Source organism: Amblyomma mixtum, chromosome 5 (genome assembly GCF_055824585.1).
Source record: "Amblyomma mixtum isolate Tamu chromosome 5, ASM5582458v1, whole genome shotgun sequence".
NCBI lineage: Eukaryota > Metazoa > Arthropoda > Arachnida > Ixodida > Ixodidae > Amblyomma > Amblyomma mixtum.
In genome coordinates, this window is record NC_143016.1 from 178,253,590 (window position 1) to 178,274,553 (window position 20,964).

The 20,964-nt window shown below is 45.5% G+C and overlaps 1 protein-coding gene across 2 annotated transcripts in view; it reads right to left on the reverse strand.

The window, feature by feature from the left end:
- LOC149344914 (proteasome adapter and scaffold protein ECM29) overlaps positions 1 to 20,446 on the reverse strand; it is a 141,409-nt gene extending 120,963 nt beyond the window's left edge. For both annotated transcript variants that reach the window (XM_089546404.1, XM_089546403.1), the window contains exons 1-4: positions 20,317 to 20,446; positions 4,703 to 4,833; positions 2,574 to 2,827; positions 1,508 to 1,858 (exon numbers count right to left, since the gene is read on the reverse strand). In XM_089546404.1, the coding sequence (XP_089402530.1) occupies positions 1,508 to 1,858; positions 2,574 to 2,827; positions 4,703 to 4,833; positions 20,317 to 20,434 (854 nt within the window). In that variant the 5' untranslated portion in view covers positions 20,435 to 20,446. The remainder of the gene's footprint in view (positions 1 to 1,507; positions 1,859 to 2,573; positions 2,828 to 4,702; positions 4,834 to 20,316) is intronic.
- Positions 20,447 to 20,964: the final 518 nt, after the last annotated feature.

Here is a 20,964-nt window from a genome sequence, read left to right on the forward strand (position 1 = left end):
ACACAATTTGAGTACCAATGCGCAGAGTCACCGTGGGTCACACTGCTGCAAAAGTTCACCCTAACCAAAAGACCCGCGAAACAATTCCTTTCAAATGGACTTTTATACGCTGAGCCTAAGGGAAACCAACCAAATGTTTTCTTTTTGCTCGTCTCATCTAAGAAATCATCTTAGCTGAGCTCGTCTTAATAGGAGGCTACTGTATTTGTGAACTATCTCGTCCAGTCTCTCTTTCTTCAGGACTCATTTTACAATGAAACTTCCGCTGCAGCAAAATATTTCACGGGTCCGGTGGATTCCATGGCAGCAGAGTCTCTGAGTCTGACCCCATTCCACCTTGCCACTGCTGAGCTGTTTGAATGGAGCTTTCTGGCACAAGGGCACCAGAACCACAGAAAGTAATGGAAAGGCAGGAATCTCTTTTCCTTCCCTCTTCCCCATTGGGCTTAGCTGCTCTCACATGGAGATGACTGGCCGAGATGTTCACAGTGGCATGCTCTCGCTGTGGAATGACTCCACTGAAAAAGACCGTGTAGCTGAAGGGAATACTAGAGAGTTTTAGTATAGCGTTAGTGTGATACCGAACCTAAGGGAAATTACGTTAGCATGCTACAATCAACTTATCCCCAAAGACAGTTTTAGTATAGCGTTCTGGGAACGTTAAACGCCATCTGCTTTACATGGAGGCGTAAAGGTCCTTCTAAAATGGTCGCCACTGCCGCTAACTTGCCGAAATATAATATTTCAGAGCCATTTAAGCCAATTATTACACCAGCACTTAATTTCGCCAGCAAAATGACCCTGAAATTAAAATAAAGTGCAATAAAAACACAAAACAATGGCACCATTTAGTCAAGGCAATGTTAACTACAAACCGTTCGAGCAAGAATATTTTCCATTACAGGGAGTCTAATATTCAAAAAACTTTTGTAAAGTTAATATAAATAATTGTGATACATCATTTAAGTACATAAAAAACCGCAACAAAGCTCAAAATCTATTTCTGTTTCGTTCCGGACCTTTGTTTACGTTCCCGGCAGTTGCAGACGGCAGCAGTGCAGCTCGAGGTGCCATTAGGCTTGAACGCTCCAGAATTGAGAGCATATCTCAAAAACTGGGCAGAATTGCAGCTTAAACTTTGTCGTCGAAGCAAGGTAAGTGAAAAGCAAAAACACCATTAGTCGCCGGTAAACATGCCGATCGGAATCGCAAGGACTGCTGAATCGGCTGAAGCGGGCAGCTCTCGCTTGGAAGGACGCCGACATGTTTTCACACCAAAGGCGCAAAAGCCACAACGCTAACTTCTGAAAATTGCACGCGTACATTAACGTTAGTTCCCCTTTAGCGTTCTGCGTATGCGCACTCTGAACCCGCTACTCCACTATGCACGCAATTACGCAAAGCCCGCAATACTAAAACTCTCTAATATTAAAACCCCCCACTCACAAAGTACCACAGTGGCACGTGAAACACGCTCATTGTTCCCACCCCAACCCCTCCCCAGCACCTGTGCCGGCTGTCGGCCGCGGCCACCAGCAGGTGGACGATGACGGTGTGCTCCGGATAGAGACCCCCCTGGGCGAGCAGGTGCAGGGTGGCCAGCTTGAGCCGCTCCAGCTCGTCGGCACCTGGGTGTGGAGGTAGCCGCGACACAGCGGCTGCACTCAGTCCCGCTGGGGCGGGGCCGTCCCCTGCCGGGGGGGTGTACGGCAACAGCAGCAGGTCCAGCAGCCGCTCCCGCAGCAGTGCCCAGGGCTCCCCCTGGCCTGCAGGGGGCGGCAGGGCGGGGCCCTTGCCACCAGCTGCCTTGTGCGCAGCAACCACATGGGGCACGGCTCCCATGGCCAGCTGCAGCAGCCTGTCACAGAGCCCATGATCACCACATAAACATGCTGACCCCCCAAAAAAATCAGTTGCAGAAGGAAAGGTGAGCCACACTAGTAATCCACAAAGTTTGTCAGCTGCTGCACAAATATAGCATGCTGGAGATGAATAAAAAATAACCGAGAAACATAAAACGACACTTTTGTTTCTGCATATAAGTATCTTGGCATATACATTACCAATGACCTCTCATGGAAAACGCATATCGAACACATAACTAACAATGCTAATCGCATGCTTGGTATCCTTCGCCGTAACTTTTCACTTGCTCCGGTTAGTTTAAAACTACTTCTGTACAAAACGATCGTCCGATCTAAAATAGAATATGCGTCTTCCGTATGGCACCCTAACATCAAGTCACTGATTAATACTTTAGAATCAATTCAGAATCGTTCACCTCATTTTATCTTGACTAACTACTCACGTTCGTCTAATGTCACACTCATGAAGAGAACTCTAGACCTTTAAGAGCGTACGTTGCTGGGCTAGTCGGTCAATCATGGTAAATAAAAGGGGCTACTGCGCACAAACAGACACGGACAAGAAGGTAACAAAACAAGCGTAGAACTAACTTTATTTGAAATAGAACTGCAGTATGCTTGTTATAGGAGAGACAATACTGTCAAAGCCTACCAGGGCCATGCCAACTCGTTCAAATACTGTCTTCAATCAGTGGAGTGCCCACTCACTCGTCCTGATGCTGATGGGGGCGGCCGGGCACGCATTCCCCTACAAGGCGTGGCAGTAGCTGCACCTGCTGACACGGGGGCAGGCGGGGGAAGCCCATGCGCAGGTACACCAGTGCAAAGTTGACCAGAAACGCCTGGCCTCCTCCACTGGTGGCGGAGGAACCCGCGTACTGGGTCAGCAGGGTCTCCACTGGCAGCTGCACCTGCGGCCGTGACTTGAGCCGCTTGTTCACGTGCACCAGCAACTCCATCACCTGCACACAGGCCCCACACCATGAGTCCCACCTGCCTGAGCCTCACCATCATCAACCTGACTCTGCAGGGCAAAGGCCATGTCTCTCCAATTGACCCTGTCCTTCGCCAGTTGCGGCCACCCTATCCCCGCAAACTTCTTAATCTCATCCGCCCACCTGACTTTCTGCCGCCCCCTGCTACGTTTGCCTTCTTTTGGAATCCACTTCGTTACCCTTAAGGACCAGCAGTTATCTTGCCTTCGCATTACATGCCCTGCCCAAGCCCATTTCTTCCTGTTTATTTCAACTAGGATGTCATTAGCTCGCGTTTGTTCCCTCACCAACTCCGCCCACTTCCGGTCTCTTAACGTTGCACCTATAATTTTTCTTTCCATAGCCCGCTGCGTTGACCTTAACTTAAGTTGAACCCATTTTGGCAGCCTCCATGTTTCTGCCCTATAGGTGAGCACCGGTAAGATACAACTGTTGTATACTTTTCTCGTGAGGGATATTGGTAAACTGCTATTCATGGTCTGAGAGAAACTGCCATATGCGCTCCACCCCATTCTTATTCTTCTAGTTATTTCCCTCTCATGATCCGGATCAGCGGCCACTAGCTGGCCTAAATAGACATATTCCCTCACCACTTCCAGCACCTCACTACCATTTGCAAACTGCTGTTACCGTGTTAGACTGTTGAACATCACTTTCATTTTCTCCATGTTAATTTTTAGGCCGACTGTTCTCTGCCTGTCTAACTCATTAGCAATGCTTTGCAGCTCATCTCCTGAGTGACTTAGCAAGACAATGTCATCAGCGAATCGCTTACTTAGGTATTCTCCATTAACTCTTATCCCCAACTGTTCCCAATCCAGGCCTCGGAACACCTCTTGCAAACAGGTAGTGAATAGCACTGGTCAGACCATGTCTCCCTGCCTGACAACCTTCCTTATTGGAATTTTATTGGTGACTTTATGAAATACTGGGGTAGCTGTGCAGTCATCATAGATATCTTCCAGTATTTTTATAAAAGACCCTTCTACACCCTGATTCCGCAATGCCTGCATGACTGCTGAGGTTTCAAATGTGTCAAATGCTTTCTCGTAATCAATGAACACTATATATAAGGGATGGTTATAATCTGCACATTTCTCTATCACAGACTGATAGTGTGAATACGGTCTAATATTGAGTATCTTTTACGGAAGCCTGACAGATCATCTGGTTGATTGAAGTCTAAGGCTTTCCTTATTCTATTAGCCATTACCTTGGTAAATACCTTGTAGGCAACACACAGTAAGCTGATCGGTCTAAAATTTTCAAAGTCCTTGACGTCTCCTTTCTTATGAATTAAGATAATGTTAACATTTTTCCAAGCTCTAGGTACGTTCGAGGTCACAAGGCATATCGTATACAGGGTGGCTAGTTTTTAGAGCACAATCTCTCCTCCATCTTTCAACAAAGCTGCTGTTATCTGATACTCACCAGCGGCTTTCCCCTTCTGCATTGCTCCTAAGGCTTTCTTTACTTCCTCCTTCGTTACTGGCGGGATGTCCCATTGCTGTACTCTACAGCCTCTCTCATTAACGTTCCGATTACATTGGCTAAAGGTATAGATTTGTGTAGAACTCTTCGGCTACTTTAACTATCTTATCCATATTGCTAACGACACCAGACAGGGCTTTGTGTACACACACATTGCACTGACTAACCGATCAGCCTGCGCTCACACAATATAAAATTTCTGAGCCCACACCCATGAGGTTGGAGTTGGGCGAGACAAGAATTCGTTTTCAGCTGCACAGAGCAGTGTGCTAACAGCAGCTGTCCTCCACAGCACCAGTTGGCAATGATCCCAAAAGCAAGCGAGGAAGGAGTAGGGGGTGAACAACTGGCCTTCTTTCGGACTGCCTCCTGCGGGCTGCTCAGTTTGGCCAGCACGGGCAGCAGGAACTTGCCCAGCACCGACTCAAACTGCTCGTCTGTCTCGGCCGTCACAAACCGCAGAAACACCCGCTCCACCAGCACTGCAAACAGACACACCACACAGACACACTGAAAGAAATGCACAGGCGGTCATTCGATGTGATGCGACAAATCTGGTTGTCCATTGTCCAGTACTGGTTGTCCATTTCGCTGCTGCAATGAGCGCCCTTCCGTTGCGTTCTTGAATTGCAATTCACCATTGCTTTAACACTATGGCTTAAGGGTCCCGTTATGCAGAAAATCCGATGTCATCGGTGCATATGTATCAGCAGCGCGAACACAACATAGGAAGAAGAAGGAGAAGATAGTACAGAGCGCTGAACTTCCAACTTTTATTTGAGCAAAAGAAATCACCTTTCTCTCTGGTTTTATCTGATTTTACCTGATTTTTAGAGGCACACTTCACATGCTGCATTTTCATTCTAGCCGTGTTAATTGCTGGTGCTCACCCTTCGTATCGCTTACCTTTTACCGTGTTCTCACCTTTTCATGTTCTTTAGCAAAATTTGCACCCTCAACTCTGTTTTTCCATTTTTTCCATTTGCACACACTCAGCTCCATTTTTACATTCTCTTGTTTTCCGCATATCATTCGTGCTTCATTTCATGAAACTCATTGTATAGTGCGATTCTAGTTATCTTTTTGATGCCCTGGACATCGTGTGGGTCCCAGTTTGATCACGCGTCTTGATTACTCCCCCTGGTAGGATTTTACCTGGTGTGTGTGTATATAAGTGCGGGTTCAGTTTTGTTCGAATAAAAGTTGGAAGTTCAGCGCTCTGTACCTTCTTCTCCTTCTTCTTCCTGTGTTGTGTTCGCACTGCTGATACATATGGATCGCAACCAACTAGCCCGGCAAAGGGTGTCATCGGTGGCGGTGGTGTTGTGAGCGAAAAAGCAGCTGGCCCACCTGTCACCTTGCTCGCGTGATTTTGTGACGTCACCACAACCTGCCCACCGTGGCAGTTAATTAAGTGGTCACAAGAGGTCGCCCTGGGTCTCACAAGGTATTTGAAGCAGCCACCTGCCGGAGCAGAGGCATGTCACTTAACCACTGTGCCAGGATATGTGGTACAAGGCCTCTCAGCTATCTACAAATGTCAAGTGACCAGAGACAGGATTATCATGTGGTTGGGTAAGGCCAACCACGTGGGTAAAGCCAACCCCAGTTCCGCATATGTGGGAATTAACCCATCAACGCTGTCACACTGGAGCTTAGGTGTCCCTCCAGTTTTTCATTCTAGTGCTGCATGGCTTATCGTGGGCGGGGGTGTCTGGAGGGTGAAAGTTGGTTTACTGGGTTGGGATTTGGTGCACAAGCAGAGGAGGCTGTCATCTCGATGTTGTGCTGGCGGGCTTTAAAGTTATGCAATTCGCTGATGACATTTCCTTCTTTTAAGAATCTAACAACTTGCGATAAGCCTGCCATTGCGTTCTCTCCTAAGAGCAAGTTTAGGTGGAAAGGAACGTCTTTGTCATAAAATACTGTAAATTGCTTTTTTCGTAAGTTTTTCTAGTTTTTTGCTTGAAAATAAAGTAAGACTTGCTGTGACCATTTTGCCACATAGTTCGCAAAAAGGTTTGGTTTGGTTTATGAGGTTTAACGTCCCAAAGCGACTAAGGCTATGAGAGACGCCGTAGTGAAGGGCTCTGGAAATTTCGACCATCTGGGGTTCTTTAACGTGCACTGACATCGCACAGTACATGGGCCTCTACAATTTCACCTTCATCGAAATTCGGCCGCCGCGGTCGGGATCAAACCCGCACCTTTCGGGTCAGCAGCCGAGCACCATAACCACTGAGCCACCGTGGCGGCTTAGTTCGCAAAAAGGAAAGTTACGAATAAGATGCGTATGTCCAATGCGAAGGCAACATAACACTTCAATAAAACTTTCCTGACAACTTCCATTTGTCAAAGATCGGCGTTACCAGGTGCAGTTTGTTGTTGATTGCATTATCCTGAGTGGACTACCATTTTTTTATTAGTTGACTCTCTACTAGCTATAAGCAATCTCTGTGCAAAATATTTACTTTCCTTAGCTTGCTTTGATGAGCTCATGCCACACCCGTAGGCTCTTTCATTACCGGCTATAACGACATGGCTCAGCACCCAGCATTATTTCTTGTATGTACGTTTCGGCTATCGCTGGTACTGCATTTCTGGAGTGCAGTACTTTTAGAATGCTTAGTGAGTTGGTTTATATTATCCTGTTCTTAATGTCCTCTTGTAATTATTTTCTGGTTGCAACAGAGACAGCGTAGCATTCAATTGTAGACAGTGATAAGCTCTGCAAGAATCATATTGCTTTCTCCTAATTTCATGTACAACTGCGCTTCCAATATACGTAAAGGGCTGTTTTTGATCCATTTGTGTAAAACTGAGTGTAATTCTCATGCTTTGCTTGGAGTGCAAGATCTTTCTGTATGATGTGTTCTGGGGGGGGGGGGGGGGGGGGGTTGCTTCTTATGAAAGTGAGTGGCTGGTTGGAGGGCAGTGGACAGATTTTGCCAAAGTGATGGCAGCAATGTTAACACATTAAGCAGGATGAGCTGCAACAATCACAAGTATTACAATCACAAGTGAAACAATCATAAGTGCCACAAAGGTTGTGCACGACTATATGGGTGAATCCGTCACACGAAGTGAATGCAAACCAATGCACTTGCATTGTACAGAAGAATTGTAACTACGGCTAGAGAGAGAAGACTAAGGAAGTTGTAGACCTCAGCAAAGGACAAACTCTGCAACACGTTCTGTGTGCGACCTCCTTTCACCCCAGCATTTACTGAACCGAATGATTACTCCACCACCTGGCCCTGACACTGCACAAATCCCCGAGTGTCACTAACTCAGTGCAAGAACTTGCTGCACAGATGAACTGCCGGTAAACATAACACCCAACCAGCATGAAGAGAGTACATACAAGGCACAATAACCATCCGGCCAAAACAGTGCAGAATACAAGGACCACTGCTCTCAGACAGCCACATTTTGTTATTATGATATTCTTAGCTCAAGCAACAATGCCACTTACATGAACTAGTTATAGTACACACTGAAAAGTGTAGCCATTTGATTAGCATATGGCATGATTAGGTTCTTAAAACTGTAAAACTATTTTAGGGCAAAACACATAATCATTTTTTTTTCTCCCTCTCTCTCTCATTTTTATATTATGAAATCAATACATACAAACATGATTGGACCCATAGCCAACTCAACTAGTAAAAGGTCCAAACACAAGATGTTGCAAAAAGAAATGGCAGACAATGAAAGAACAAGTACAAAGAGGCATTAAATACTACAATCATGGCATTTCAAATATGTAAAGCGCAGAAATATTCCGAGAAAAAAAAAAGAAAAATGAGGAAAAAAAGACATACAAAATGCACAAAAATCAAATAAACGTATTTAGTCCGACAGTTCTGGACAGACAAGAAAAATTGTTTCAATAAGGCTGAAAATCGTTTTATGTCTGATTTCATCGGGAACTTCAATCCAAATTTGGGCACCATTGTACTCTAATACTTCAACCATAAGTGTTGTGACATGGGGGTAGGTTAAATCTATTATTAGTGGCAGCTCTTTTTTGTCTCAGTGGTGATCTAAACAATGTAAGAGGAAAGGGATCAATAGTTCTTATTACTGTGTTCATTACCTGAGCTATCTTTAGTTTGTATGCAACTGATACCGGTAATATTCGCAATCGTTGAAAGAGTGGTTGGCTAGGGTCGGTCCCCTATACGAAGGTTATTGTACGAGCGGCACGCTTGTGCAAACGGATAATTGGTTCCAAATGCATTTTATAAGTACCGCCCCATGTCTCTAGACAGTAACACAAGTGACTGTGGACAAACACACAATACAATATACGCAAAATCGGTGCTCGAGAATATTCCCTTGCTGTTAATAAAATATGACAGCTATAAGGTAATTTAGAGAAAACAGTTTTAATTTCTTGCTTCCAGTGCACATCCGATTCAAAGACGACACCCAAGTACTTCATGTGGGAGACAGTAAGCAAACACGTACCATTTAAGGTTACAATTAAATCATCATTACTAATATTGTTTTTCCTTGAGTGAAATAAGGTATACTTTGTTTTCTCGGTGTTAAGTATGAGCCGAGTGTTTACAAACAACTGTGAAATTTTACTAAGTTCTTCGTTAATTTTGCCCTCCAGTTCCTCTAATGTATCCCCTATAAGAAATAGCACAGTGTCATCAGCGTATATAACAGTATCAGAACAGTTCAGAAACGATGGAAAGTCATTAATGTAGATTGAAAAAAGGAGGAACCCAAGTACAGGCCCCTGCGGCACGCCAAGAGAGATTTTTTTGAGGAATAGAGATATAGTTTCTAACAACAACGCATTGCTAACAAACAGAAAAGTAACTCTTGATTATCTCAATAACTTTCCCCCTTAAACCAAAACTTTTTATTTTCTGTAATATGAGAGAAGCCAACAGCCACAGAAGACAAGGAGCAAAGGGGATTTTTTTTTTTAAATTAATTAAAAAAATCCCTTTGCTCCTTGGTTTCTGTGGCTGTTGGCTTCTCTCAATATTTATAACGAGCCCCTCATTCCCCTTCCCTTGTTTGCTTGATTGCTTAGCGAGGGTCTCAGTTCTGGCAGCCTTGATGCCATAGGAAGCATAAGAGGGTTCTCACACAGCTTCCACCCTCGCCGTTAGATGGCGTTCTATGTCACACCAGCGGTAACTCAGGACGTTCCACGTCCGCCGCTTACAAACGTGGGTGGCGCTGATGAACACTCTCAAGGTTAGGTTATTTGTAAACATAAATACCCCCGAAAGCAGAAGGTTTGACAGCCGTCGCCGTAGCTCAGAGGTAGAGCACCGGACGCGTAATTCGGAGGTCGTGGGTTCAGATCCCACCGGCGGCATGTGGTTGTTTTTTCTTCTGCTTTTCTAATCAATTAGCTTTAAGCGACAACATAGTCAGTAATATTCTTACTTGATCAACACCACAAAAAAAAATTAATTAAAAAAATCCCCTTTGCTCCTTGGTTTCTGTGGCTGTTGGCTTCTCTCATATTTATAACGAGCCCCTCATTCCCCTTCCCTTGTTTGCTTATTTTCTGTAATATTATTGAGTGGTCAACTGTGTCAAAGGCTTTTGATATGTCTAAATAAACTACTACAACCAGTTTGTTGTCATGTAATGCAGCATTTATCAGCTGTGTAAAGATCAGAACTACCAAGGAAGTGGACATTCGGGGTCGGAAACCATGCCGATTTGGACAGAGAATATTGTACTTGGTTAAAAAGCTCCATGTTCACTTACAGAGCACCTTTCGAATACCGTATTAATTACATTTAATACTGAAATTGGCCTGCAGTTTGACAGAGTGGACCGCTCACCACTTTTTTAAAGACAGGCATGACTTTAGAGGCTTTGAGTTCATGAGGACATACTCCACTTCTCAGAGAATTATTAAAAAGATGCAACAGATGAGTACCAAAGATGTCAATGCTGTTTTTTATAAGTCACACAGCAACTGCGTCCAGGCCTGCTGCTCTGCCTATTGAGAGAATGCTGACTGCTGCTACCACTGCTTCTATTGATACGTCAGGCAATGCTAAATTATTGTTCACCCGTTCAGGCATTCTTAATGAGGCTACACCAATATAAAATCTGTGAAGCCAGCGAAGGCAGCCGTACCTTTGTCAGGCAATTCAGGCAAAGCATCCACTCTTGAACGAAGGCCGACTGAGTCATTAACTATGTCCCACATTTTCTTCATACATATTACCCCGAGTCTCCTCTACAAGTGAATAATATTCTTTTTTCCTGTTCCTCATAACAGACACAGACAGGTTGCGGTAGCATTTGAACTGGCTTAGATAAGAGTCGTTTGATCTCAGTTGCTTCCATTTAAGGTACCATTTGTCCTTTTCCTTCAGTATGTTTAAAGGTGCACTAAAGAGGAATCTGAACTCGTCATTTTGCCGCGGAAACTCGACCTACACGTGACGAGCATCCTTAGAAATTTTGAGTTATTTTCCTATGCGGCCAATTTCCCCAATTGAAACTGGAATAAACATTCCGGCTCCCGCCTTTTTTTGAACTCACCGCTGATGGTAGGAGGAGTCAGTCAATGTGTGAAGTGCCAATCAGCCAGTCCGGTGTCGGCTTGCCGCTCTGCCATCGGCGGAGTGATACGCAGCGATCGGCAAAAGCAAAGAGTTCACGCCTATTTTTATTTCTGTGGGCCTAATTTGCAGCTATGTTGTCTCTGACTGGATCTATTTATTCACAAAAACCTTTCAAAATAAAAGCGAAAGTGAAGCCACCACGCAACTACCTGAAAGGCACTCCAAGCATTAGTTGACTCCTCCTATTGCCAGCAGCCAGTTCAAAAAAAGGCAGGAGCCGGGACGCTTAATCCAATTTAAATAAGAGAAATCAGCCGCATAGGACATTAATTCGAAGTTTCTTAGAATGCTCGGAACGTGTAGATCGAGTTCCCGTGGTAAAAAGTTGAGTTCAGATTCCTCTTTAGTGCACCTTTAAGATATCAGTTGTCATCCAGGGACATGTTGGCTGGCTGTATTTTTTAGCCGTCATTGAAGAGCTCCAGGTAACAGCGGTTTTCAGAAGAGCTAGGAATTTTGCAAACTCAACATTAACATCCTTGCATAGGCAGAAGTAAAAGTGGTTTGCTCAAGAATTTTGCGCAGCGAGACGCAATTGTTTTTAGTCCGAATTTTGTTATGTGATGTCTGTTCTTGCTTACGCAGCTCTTTTTCAATGAAGACAAAAATAGGCAGGAGGTCAACGATCATATGAGCACAAGTTCAGCTTGCACACCTATGTCAATGTTGCATAGTGCATGATCTATTAAAGTGCTCGAGGTACTCGTTATATGGGTTGGTTCTGAGATGAGATTACGCAAAGCGAAAGATTCGATGAGAAAGATATAGTTATTCTACGTGCAGATGATAGATCAATATTAATGTCTCCCACAATGAGAACACTGCAATTCCTATGAAATACTTCGGCAAGAATAGTTTAAACTTTTTTAAGAAAGACTGTTACCGATGGGTTAGGTTGCCTGTATAATATCTTAACCATCAGTCTACCTGAAAGTTTTATAAAAAGTGCTTCGATACAATTATCACAAAGAGATGCCACAGTCAACACTTGGTAGGCAAGGTTACCTTTAACAAAGCGTGCAACCCCACCTCCTCTTGTGTGTGATTCGCCAGGTCGAGACAAGGATTTATAGCCAGGAAGATAGACTGGCTCATCATACTTGAGCCACGTTTCACTCAATGCAATGACATCAAAAGATGATGCGTACCTTGACAGATGAGCAACCAAATCATCTAAGTTTTTTCTACATTTAATAAGGTATCTAGCATTTGAAGTTTAATGCCCCGAGGCTGCACATGAAGCACACTAGCAGAGGGCTCCAGATTTATTTCTACCTCCTGAGGTTGTTCAATACGCGCCGACAATGCAAAGCACAGAGATGGCAATGTGACCACGACTACCAGGATTTGGTTCCACAACCTTGGGATCCAAGAGTCACAGCCACCGAGCTGCTGCTACACGTAATCAGCTTACTAACTGTGTAGCCTAGCAGACCTTGGTCATCTCACATTGCAAGTTACTACGCCTACGATGTGGTCGACATGCCATCCATTGATCAACATGGGCTTGAGCATTCAGACAGTGAGTGATAAAGACAAAGCAAACGCGTCCTTTTATCTCATATCCTGTTTTTAGTGAAACTTGTTAGATAACAACCAACACAGTAAGTCAGCTTTAATTTTTACTCACAAAACTTTTTCCTTCAATTACTATTTTTTAGTGAGCTAGCACTTATAGTGGCCATTTCTCATATTCAGCTGTTGTGTGTTTTCTCTGCCCAGGTGTGCATGTGTGTATGCATGCGCATGTGCGTGTGTGTGCGCGTGCGTGCGTGCGTGCGCGTGTGTATAGGCGCTGCTTGGGAAGAGCAACAAGGGTCGTAACCCAACCCAAGCAACCCAAGTCCCATCGATAGCGGCACCTGCCACAGAAGAGCAGTGGTGCTGCACCACTGCGCCAGGTGTGGTAAGAAGAGGGATCTATGAATGTAGAGAACGACCAATTCCACATATATGGCCATTAACCCATTATTGTTATCCGAACAACTGTCATCCGTGAACACAGCATTTTAACACCGGCACTGAAGTGAAAACCAGACTGTTAGCGCATCTAATTTGCATCTGGTCTAACTAAGCAAATCGACCACTTTTTTAGCTTGGTTACACAACTTGCACGCTGCGATTGGAGTTCTATTTGCCAAAAGAGCGTCCCTTCGATTTCCAGTCATTCCTAACGACATGTCTGGAGGATATCGGACTAAGAGAGGTAGGCCAGCAGGAAAAGGTTGGTTGGTTGGTTTATGAGGTTTAACGTCCCAAAGCGACTAAGGCTATGAGAGACGCCGTAGTGGAGGGCTCCGGAAATTTCGACCACCTGGGGTTCTTTAACGTGCACTGACATCGCACAGTACACGGGCCTCTAGAATTTCTCCTCCAAAGAAATTCCAGCCACCGCGGCCGGGATCGAACCCACGTCTTTTGGGTCAGCAGCCGAGCACCATAGCCACTGAGCCACCGCGGCGGCGCCAGCAGGAAAAGAATTTCCCAGCTTAAAGATGCCCAATTAGCAAGCTGCAGACAGGACAGGGACGTGTCTCCCAGGCATGCATTCACAAGCCTCAGCAGAGAAACAGCGTGTCATGCTCAAGAGTTACATACATGTATGTGACACAGTGGCAAGTGACCACCAGAATATTTCTTCTGCTCAAAAATAAGAGTTTATCCAGACAACCTGGTCAGTTCAAAACTCTCACATCACAATACAGAGTGAACATCACTATCGACTCTAGCAATCAAGACTTCAGGGTCGTAATTCAATTAATTCCAGCCTTTTAGTCTAATGCAACGGGACAGCTTGGCCAGCATGAATACCTGTTGAAAATTATCACAGGTATGCCCCAACCTATTTCGCTTGGATCACTTTTCTTCCCTTCTCTGAGGTGTGCAAGTTGTAAAATTGGCAAAGTGATCACGCACATCATAGAATGGACTCCGAATGTTTGCCCTTTAAGATGGTGAAGAGAAGAATTTCACGCAGAGCAAAAGTGAAAAACCTCATGTAGGTTATCCAAATATGCACACACACTGGCTGCCTCTCTGTTACCCTCAACAGGAGCCACAGTGGATTGCAATGGTCTTGTAAGGGAACTAATGGAAACTGTAATGGAAAGTGACTCATGTGAAGTTCTGGTGAAGGCTTCTGATCAGATTACGAACCTTTCATGTCCAATCTATATAAGTAGCAGCCAGTAAAGGCTATTGGCCGTTAATTCTAACTTGATGCAAACAAAGCATGTTGAATACCTGAAACTTGGTAAAGAGATGCTAGTAGAAATGACCTCAACTGAGCTGTTAACACTGCATTCACTGTAGCATGCCCTTGTCCTCAGCCACATATATAAACCAGTGCATTTTGAAGTTGGGCGGAGCCTGCACTATGCATTTTACCACCCTACGTGTAAAACCAAGCACCTGACTTCAATGCACTACACAGCGGGCCTGTGCTCAACAAACATGAAATATGTCCAATATTTTTGCTCTGTTATAAAGAAGTGAATGCTGGCCAAAGTATAGAAAAAAGTTATTTTTATATATATTTTTTAACTCTTGGTGACCACTTGAACCACACCTTTCCAGACATGCTTCCATTCAGCCATCACCTACAAGGCGATCTATTTAGGCCACTGAACCACCAAACTCAAGCCCAACCTTCTGACAGGGTATCCTTCCCTAATGGCAATAAGTGAATAGCGTAGACTTGTAGCTTCCCACGGCCAACAAAACAAATTGCAAAGCCCACCACTAATTTTGCTGCACTAATGTCTTGCTAATATAAAAAATTTTACGTGATAAATTCAAGTTAAAAAAAAAACTGTTGTTCAACACCGTCACAAATCAAGGGTCGTGCAAGTCTTCTTTTTCGATTATGGACATCCCACGCGCCCAACCTGTATATATGTCAAAGTGTAAAAAAGAATACTGGTATATAGTACCTATCCCCCCCCCCCATCCTTTCTGGCTGTCCCCTCACCTCTTTCATTACTCCAGTCTGCTTTCTATCCCTCTATTTCTGCTGCTCCAGGTGAGCTGCTCCCCGTAGCTATGGCAGATGCCAGGCCAGAAAAAAACTTTGCCTTCCTTTTTTATTATAACTTTAAATAAATGCTACTACTACTAATCAAGGGCACCTAGTCCCAGCCACTTTTGGTTTCTGCAAAGGAAAATGATGGGTGCAGCACTAAGAGACACGAAGAGAGCAGGGTGGGTCAGGGAACAAACACATGTTAATGACACCCTAGCCAAAATCAAGAGGAAGAAGTGCATGGGCATGGGCAAGGCACCAATGGTCCCATAAGGCAACAGACTGGATTTCAACAGAAGGCAAGCGTAGCAGGGGGAGGTAGAAAGTTAGGCGGGCGGATGAGATTAAGGGGTTTACGGCGATGGGATGGCAGCAGCTGGCGCTGGACAGGGTTAACTGGAGAAACATCGCAGAGGCCTTTGTCTTATTGTTGGCATAGTCAGGCTGATGATGATGATAACGGCTTATTAAAGCATAGGTCCACCACTACGGTTGAACCTGAAGTTCAGAGCCACATGAGGATGAAGAATCTGCATGCTGGTCAACCACTATTCCCTGGCATGCATTTCGTGGGACATCAAAGCAGAAGGGCACAAGTGTACTTTTGTCTGCCCCAACAGGGTTGTCATGTTGGAAACATAAACCTTGTCAGAATGCTTTGGTAGCTCAGTGGTTAGGGTGCTTGGCTACCGAGCCAGATCCAGGTCTAAACCCAACAACCGTGGCAGCCGAGTTTTGATGGTGGTGAAATGTAGAAGGCGCTCGTGTGCTACACGATATCAGTGTCGTTGAAGATCTCCAGGCAGTCAAAATTATTCCCAAGCCCTCCCCTACAGTACCGCATCCTTTCACTCCAACCTTCCTCCCTTCCCTCACAGTGTGGTTGAGGTGTCCACCAAGAAGTGAGAGAGTTACTGATTATCCTTTCCTAAAAACCAATTTTTGTTTTTTATTTAAGGTTTGTCACATGGTTCTTCCCACCCAGGAAGGAGCAAGCTGGCAGACTGAAAATGCCTGGCCCAGACTGAATACCTTGCGTTGGGAGAAAATATTCTGGAACGTAGTTTCCACTAAAGTGGAGCAACACTTTAGTGGAAACTACGTTCCAGAATATTTTCTCCCAACGCAAGGTATTCAGTCTGGGCCAGGCATTTTCAGTCTACCAGCTTGCTCCTTCCAGTTCTTAAAGAACACGCATAACTTCACTTAGAGGCCTGAGAGACGGAATGTCAGCAACAGCGTCACAGTGACCAATTTGGTCTGATGCACTGCTTGGCAATGAGTACACACCTTTTTTGATCCCAAATTTTTCAACTTATATTCAAACAAACAGTACACCTTCCATTTTGTGAATATGCCTTTGTGCAGTTCTTTTTTTCAATATGTTCAGTTATGGGAGGTTCCTCCATCGCTTAAAATAGGCAGTCATAAATGCTCACCATCCCATCCCAAGAAAGGTCTTGTACAGGCTGATTTAAAGGGACAGTGAGGAGAGCACTATCAATATTTTTTTTATAGTAAAATCAGATAGTTCGGCATTTCATGGCTTTGTTGCCACTTGGCCGGCAGCGAAAGATGCATTTATTTCTAAGAAATTTGGATTCGAAGTTGAAAAAGTTTTCCCGCCGCTCTGATTCAAACTTGGGATTCTCTTATGACGACACAGGACTAAGTGACGTGAAACATGACGTGTACATGACGTAACGCAGACTCCGTGATTTCTAGCGGCCAGCAGAGCGGCCTAGCAGCAGCCGAAAAGAAAGATACCGCCGGCCGCACGTTGAAGGCATCTATCGGCTATTGCGGCCGTCGCTACAGTCACTTCGCTTATGTTTGCACCGGCATTTTGCCAGTGTTACGATGGATCCCGTTGTCGAAGTCGTCAACGAAGTTTTCGCAAATAGACACCTTTAGCATACCGTGTACCTTGTTACCGTTAGCGGAATACCGGGAGCCCGCCTACCGCCGATGAAAGGGCGCTGATTCGTCCCGATGCTGCAGGCGCGTGCGTAGCTGCCGGGCACGTGGCGCCATCTGGCGACGTCAAGGAGATTTGCGCATGCATTGGCTGCGCCTCAGTGATTCGTGACTTCACCGGTCCTAGCGTTGCTAGAACCATTGGTTCTAGCAACACTGTTTTGTCCTATGACGTCACCACGCTTGTACTTGTGAGTATGGCCTGTGGCGGAGATACCTGTATTTTGGTTCTTGCTCTTTTATACGTTACAAGAGCGTTGTTGTCGGTATGAGTGGCATTTTTGTAATCAGGAGCTGGTATTCTGTCGATGCAAGCCAACTTCAATTTCTCCTCAGTGTCCCTTTAAATGTACACTGTGACAGAGCCTAGCAACTTTTCATACGGGTAACACTTCCTAGGCATGCAATTTCATTTTCAGCAATCAGCTGTATCAATGTTATGTCACTGGGTGAGTTGGTAAATGAACATTTAGAACAGAAAACAATGGAACAGATGGAGCAGAGAAGAGACACATGCAAGCACTATCAATGGAATGCATTTATCATGTGAGCACATCAAAGCACATGCAACAAAAAGAAACAATGGTAAGAAACCAAAAATTGCCGACGATTATGTTACTTCCTAATGCGAAAGTTGAGCACAGCTCATCAGTTGTTTCAGCTTTTCGATAGATTGAGGCAAAGAATTCGAGCAAGACATGTATGTAAAATTACAGGCAACTTATTTTTCACACATATTCCTTCTGCAAGAAACACTCCACTAACAGTTCTTGATTGTCATGAACGAAGCTTTGTGGTCAGAGAAATAGATGGATATACACTAAACTTGCTGCACCAATGCCTGGTTCTCAAAGACGAGGCCTATGAAAGTATTTCGCGAGGTTGTCACAGTAGTGGGAGCTGTTACGAGCAAGAGGAACAGGATGTTCTCCCGCATAAGTGGTAAGAAATTCCCGCTTGTCTTTATATCTACATTAAAGTCCCCACCCAACCTGCCAACCTGGCAGGTGGCAGCGTTTCTGGTACAACGTTGTCAATGCCAAAACATGCAGCGCGCATCTGTCACTACCCCCCCATAGCCTAAAGCACGACTGAGGTGCCCAGTGTTCCAAGATGGCAGTTATGTGCTTTCCCTCTGGTTCAGGTGTCCACCGAGATGTGTGAGACAGATACTGCGCATTTCCTTTCCGCAAAAACCAATTTACAAATTTTACCCTCTGCTTTCCAAGCCCCCCGCTGTATTGGTTTTGCAGCTGTGGGGGACCAATACTGCGCATTTCCTTTTCACAAAAAAATACCGAAGACACTTTGGGAATTCTAAACAGAGCTTGGCGAAAGCCTTGTGGTCAACACACTGCCGCTTCCCAGAAACCCTTGGCGCGGAATCACTGGGCCGCTTCGGAGCCATGTGTCTCACTCACTCGACTGCAACGAGACGTCTGGCGAAGGAGCGGCAGTGTAGCTGCCACCGCCGACGCGCGCACGCTCATTCCACCACTACTGTGCGACGTCACAGTTGCTATGCATAGCAGCATACCCCACTGGTGCGCCGGTTGCTAAGGAGGGGAAGAGGTTGCGCTTTCACTCTCTCCTTTCCAAGCTCCTGTTCCATCGCTTACGCAGCTTAAAGGGTGTCCACTGCTGGTTACAACGGCCAACGGCAACGGCGACGCTGCGAAACGCAGTAACGGGCGCCTAAGAGCTGCGCTCTAAAAGTAGAAGTGAAAAACTGAGACCTGCCAATCTTTGAACAATGCATCATCCTCAAGCACTTGGGTGCGGAAAATTTTTGGATCTATTATTAAGTGGAAGGAGAAATCTGCATAAGCAGGCCATTGTCATACCACGAGGTTGCTTATTTTGATTCCTGAATAACAGGTCTTGGTTACTCGTGTTTATTTTGACCCTTTTGGTTGTTTGTTTTTTACATAAACTTAAATGCGGTCGCGAAGTAAATGAATAGCAGTACTTATGTAAGCTTTCCCACCCTGTCTTTTGCACTGTTTTTCATTCAAAATAGTTTGTGTGTGCATGAGCAACATCTTTCTCTGCCACCCAGTTGCGACTCATCTGCCCTCAAAGCTGTGCAGAAGCTTGAGCCCTTCAATCGCAACGGCACAAAACTCTTCCCAGGTTTCAACAAACAGCACAATGACTTGTTTAAACTCTGGAGGTTTGCAGCAGTATGGTACCCGACTAGTCAGAGAACCATGAAGGACTTAGTTGTTTCTTCATGGCCTAAAAGGTGGCTAGCACAGCTTCCAGTCAACTCTCATCCCTGTGGAGAAGCAACTGCCAGAAGCATACCACACAGACGAAGAAATGCACGCATCAGGAGGTGCGCACGTTTCACAAGAACGTTGATATAACAACACTACACGTAGCAGAGATACTTGTTCACCATGGTGCCCATAGTGTCCTGTGTGTGTCTTGAGTTTCTCCTTCAGAAAATAGTGCTCAAGAACCGCTGGCCTATGCAGCGAATGAGGTTGTGTGCAGCACTTGCCCTGTTGATTCTTATGCACGTCTTGTTCGCACTACGCAGCTCTCTGACTGCTCAAGCTTCTCTGAAGTTGCAGGGGGCTGCCAACAGCCAACAGTAGCATCTTCACCTGCCAACTTCCGTAAACTTTCCTCGGAAAGATTCCACAACGAACACAAAGCATGGCATGTGCGCTAACGCTCCAAAGCTACACAAGGGTTATAAGGGATGCGGTAGTCAACCACCAGGGGTTGCAGCTCCATGGTGGACTAGCTGGTGAAGATGCATGTTAGAAGAACAGGTACTGCACTAACGGACGCGCGCAGACGATGCTGAGCGTGTTCTGTCGACATTTCTCTCTCGCACGCGCCTGTCAGCGCAGTACAGTTCTTCCGACAGCCACCTTGGGTTCTCCTACATGCACTCTGATCGCACGAGTGCACGGGCGTTTCTGCCTTTCGCTCACAAAAATCACTCTGTTCAGGACAAAACCAGTGACAAGGCAGAAGTTTCACCACAGAAGGAAACCCCGAACGTCGATCCCTGAATGCAACGCCCCGAAGACAACAGCTTGGTGCACGCCCTAAGCAAGTCTGGGGCCGAGATAAAAAGGAATGACAGCTGCTGTTTCCAACGACCACAGCAGTCCCATGGAAGACTTAGAGCCCTGAAATGCAGCATTGCTGCGCTTTTGTCTGTAGCGAAATGATCAACCAACTCGCTCAGTTGTGTGTCATGCCAACAGGAACGCCCCGAGTTCAAAGCTCGTCAACTGCAATGGCTTGCGGCAAGAATGTATTTTCCCGAGCGTGACACGCGCGACACTGTGTGCAGCACGTAGTACTGCTCGCAAAATCTATCCTACCGGCGTCGTTTTGCGAGTCCGCTTGAGCCATGACTTTATGCTTTCGTTCTTCGAATGGACCGTCTTGTGTCTTTGATATGGCTTGGCGCCTTACGGCTAAGCCATGGTGGCTAGACATGGAAATGGACTTTGATAAACGCGCGCATTAGAACAGGGAGGTAAAGCCATGGAGGAAGTTTTTTTTTTCCTCCATGGGTAAAGCATAGAGTTAATATAACCAACTGCGTTGTCCTTAACTTAAGCTGAACCCATTTTGGCAGCCTCCACGTTTCTGCCCCATAGGTGAGTACAGGTAAGATACAGCTGTTGTATACTTTTCTCTTGAGGGATATTGGTAAACTGTCATTCATGATCTGAGAGAACCTGCCATATATGCGCTTTACCCCATTCTTATCCTTCTAGTTATTTCCCTTTCATGATCTGGATCAGCGGTCACTACGTGCCCTAAGTAGACATAATTCTCTTACTACTTCCAGCTCCTCACCACGAGGGTCCCTAGTATTTCTAGGGACCCTACCACGACCTACTGTACTCCTCATTGTCCCCGCCGCTACATTGACAGTTCACTGTACCGCCGCGGTGGCTCTGTGGTTATGGCGCCCGGCTGCTGACCCGAAAGACGCGGGTTCGCGATCCGTGAAATTCTAG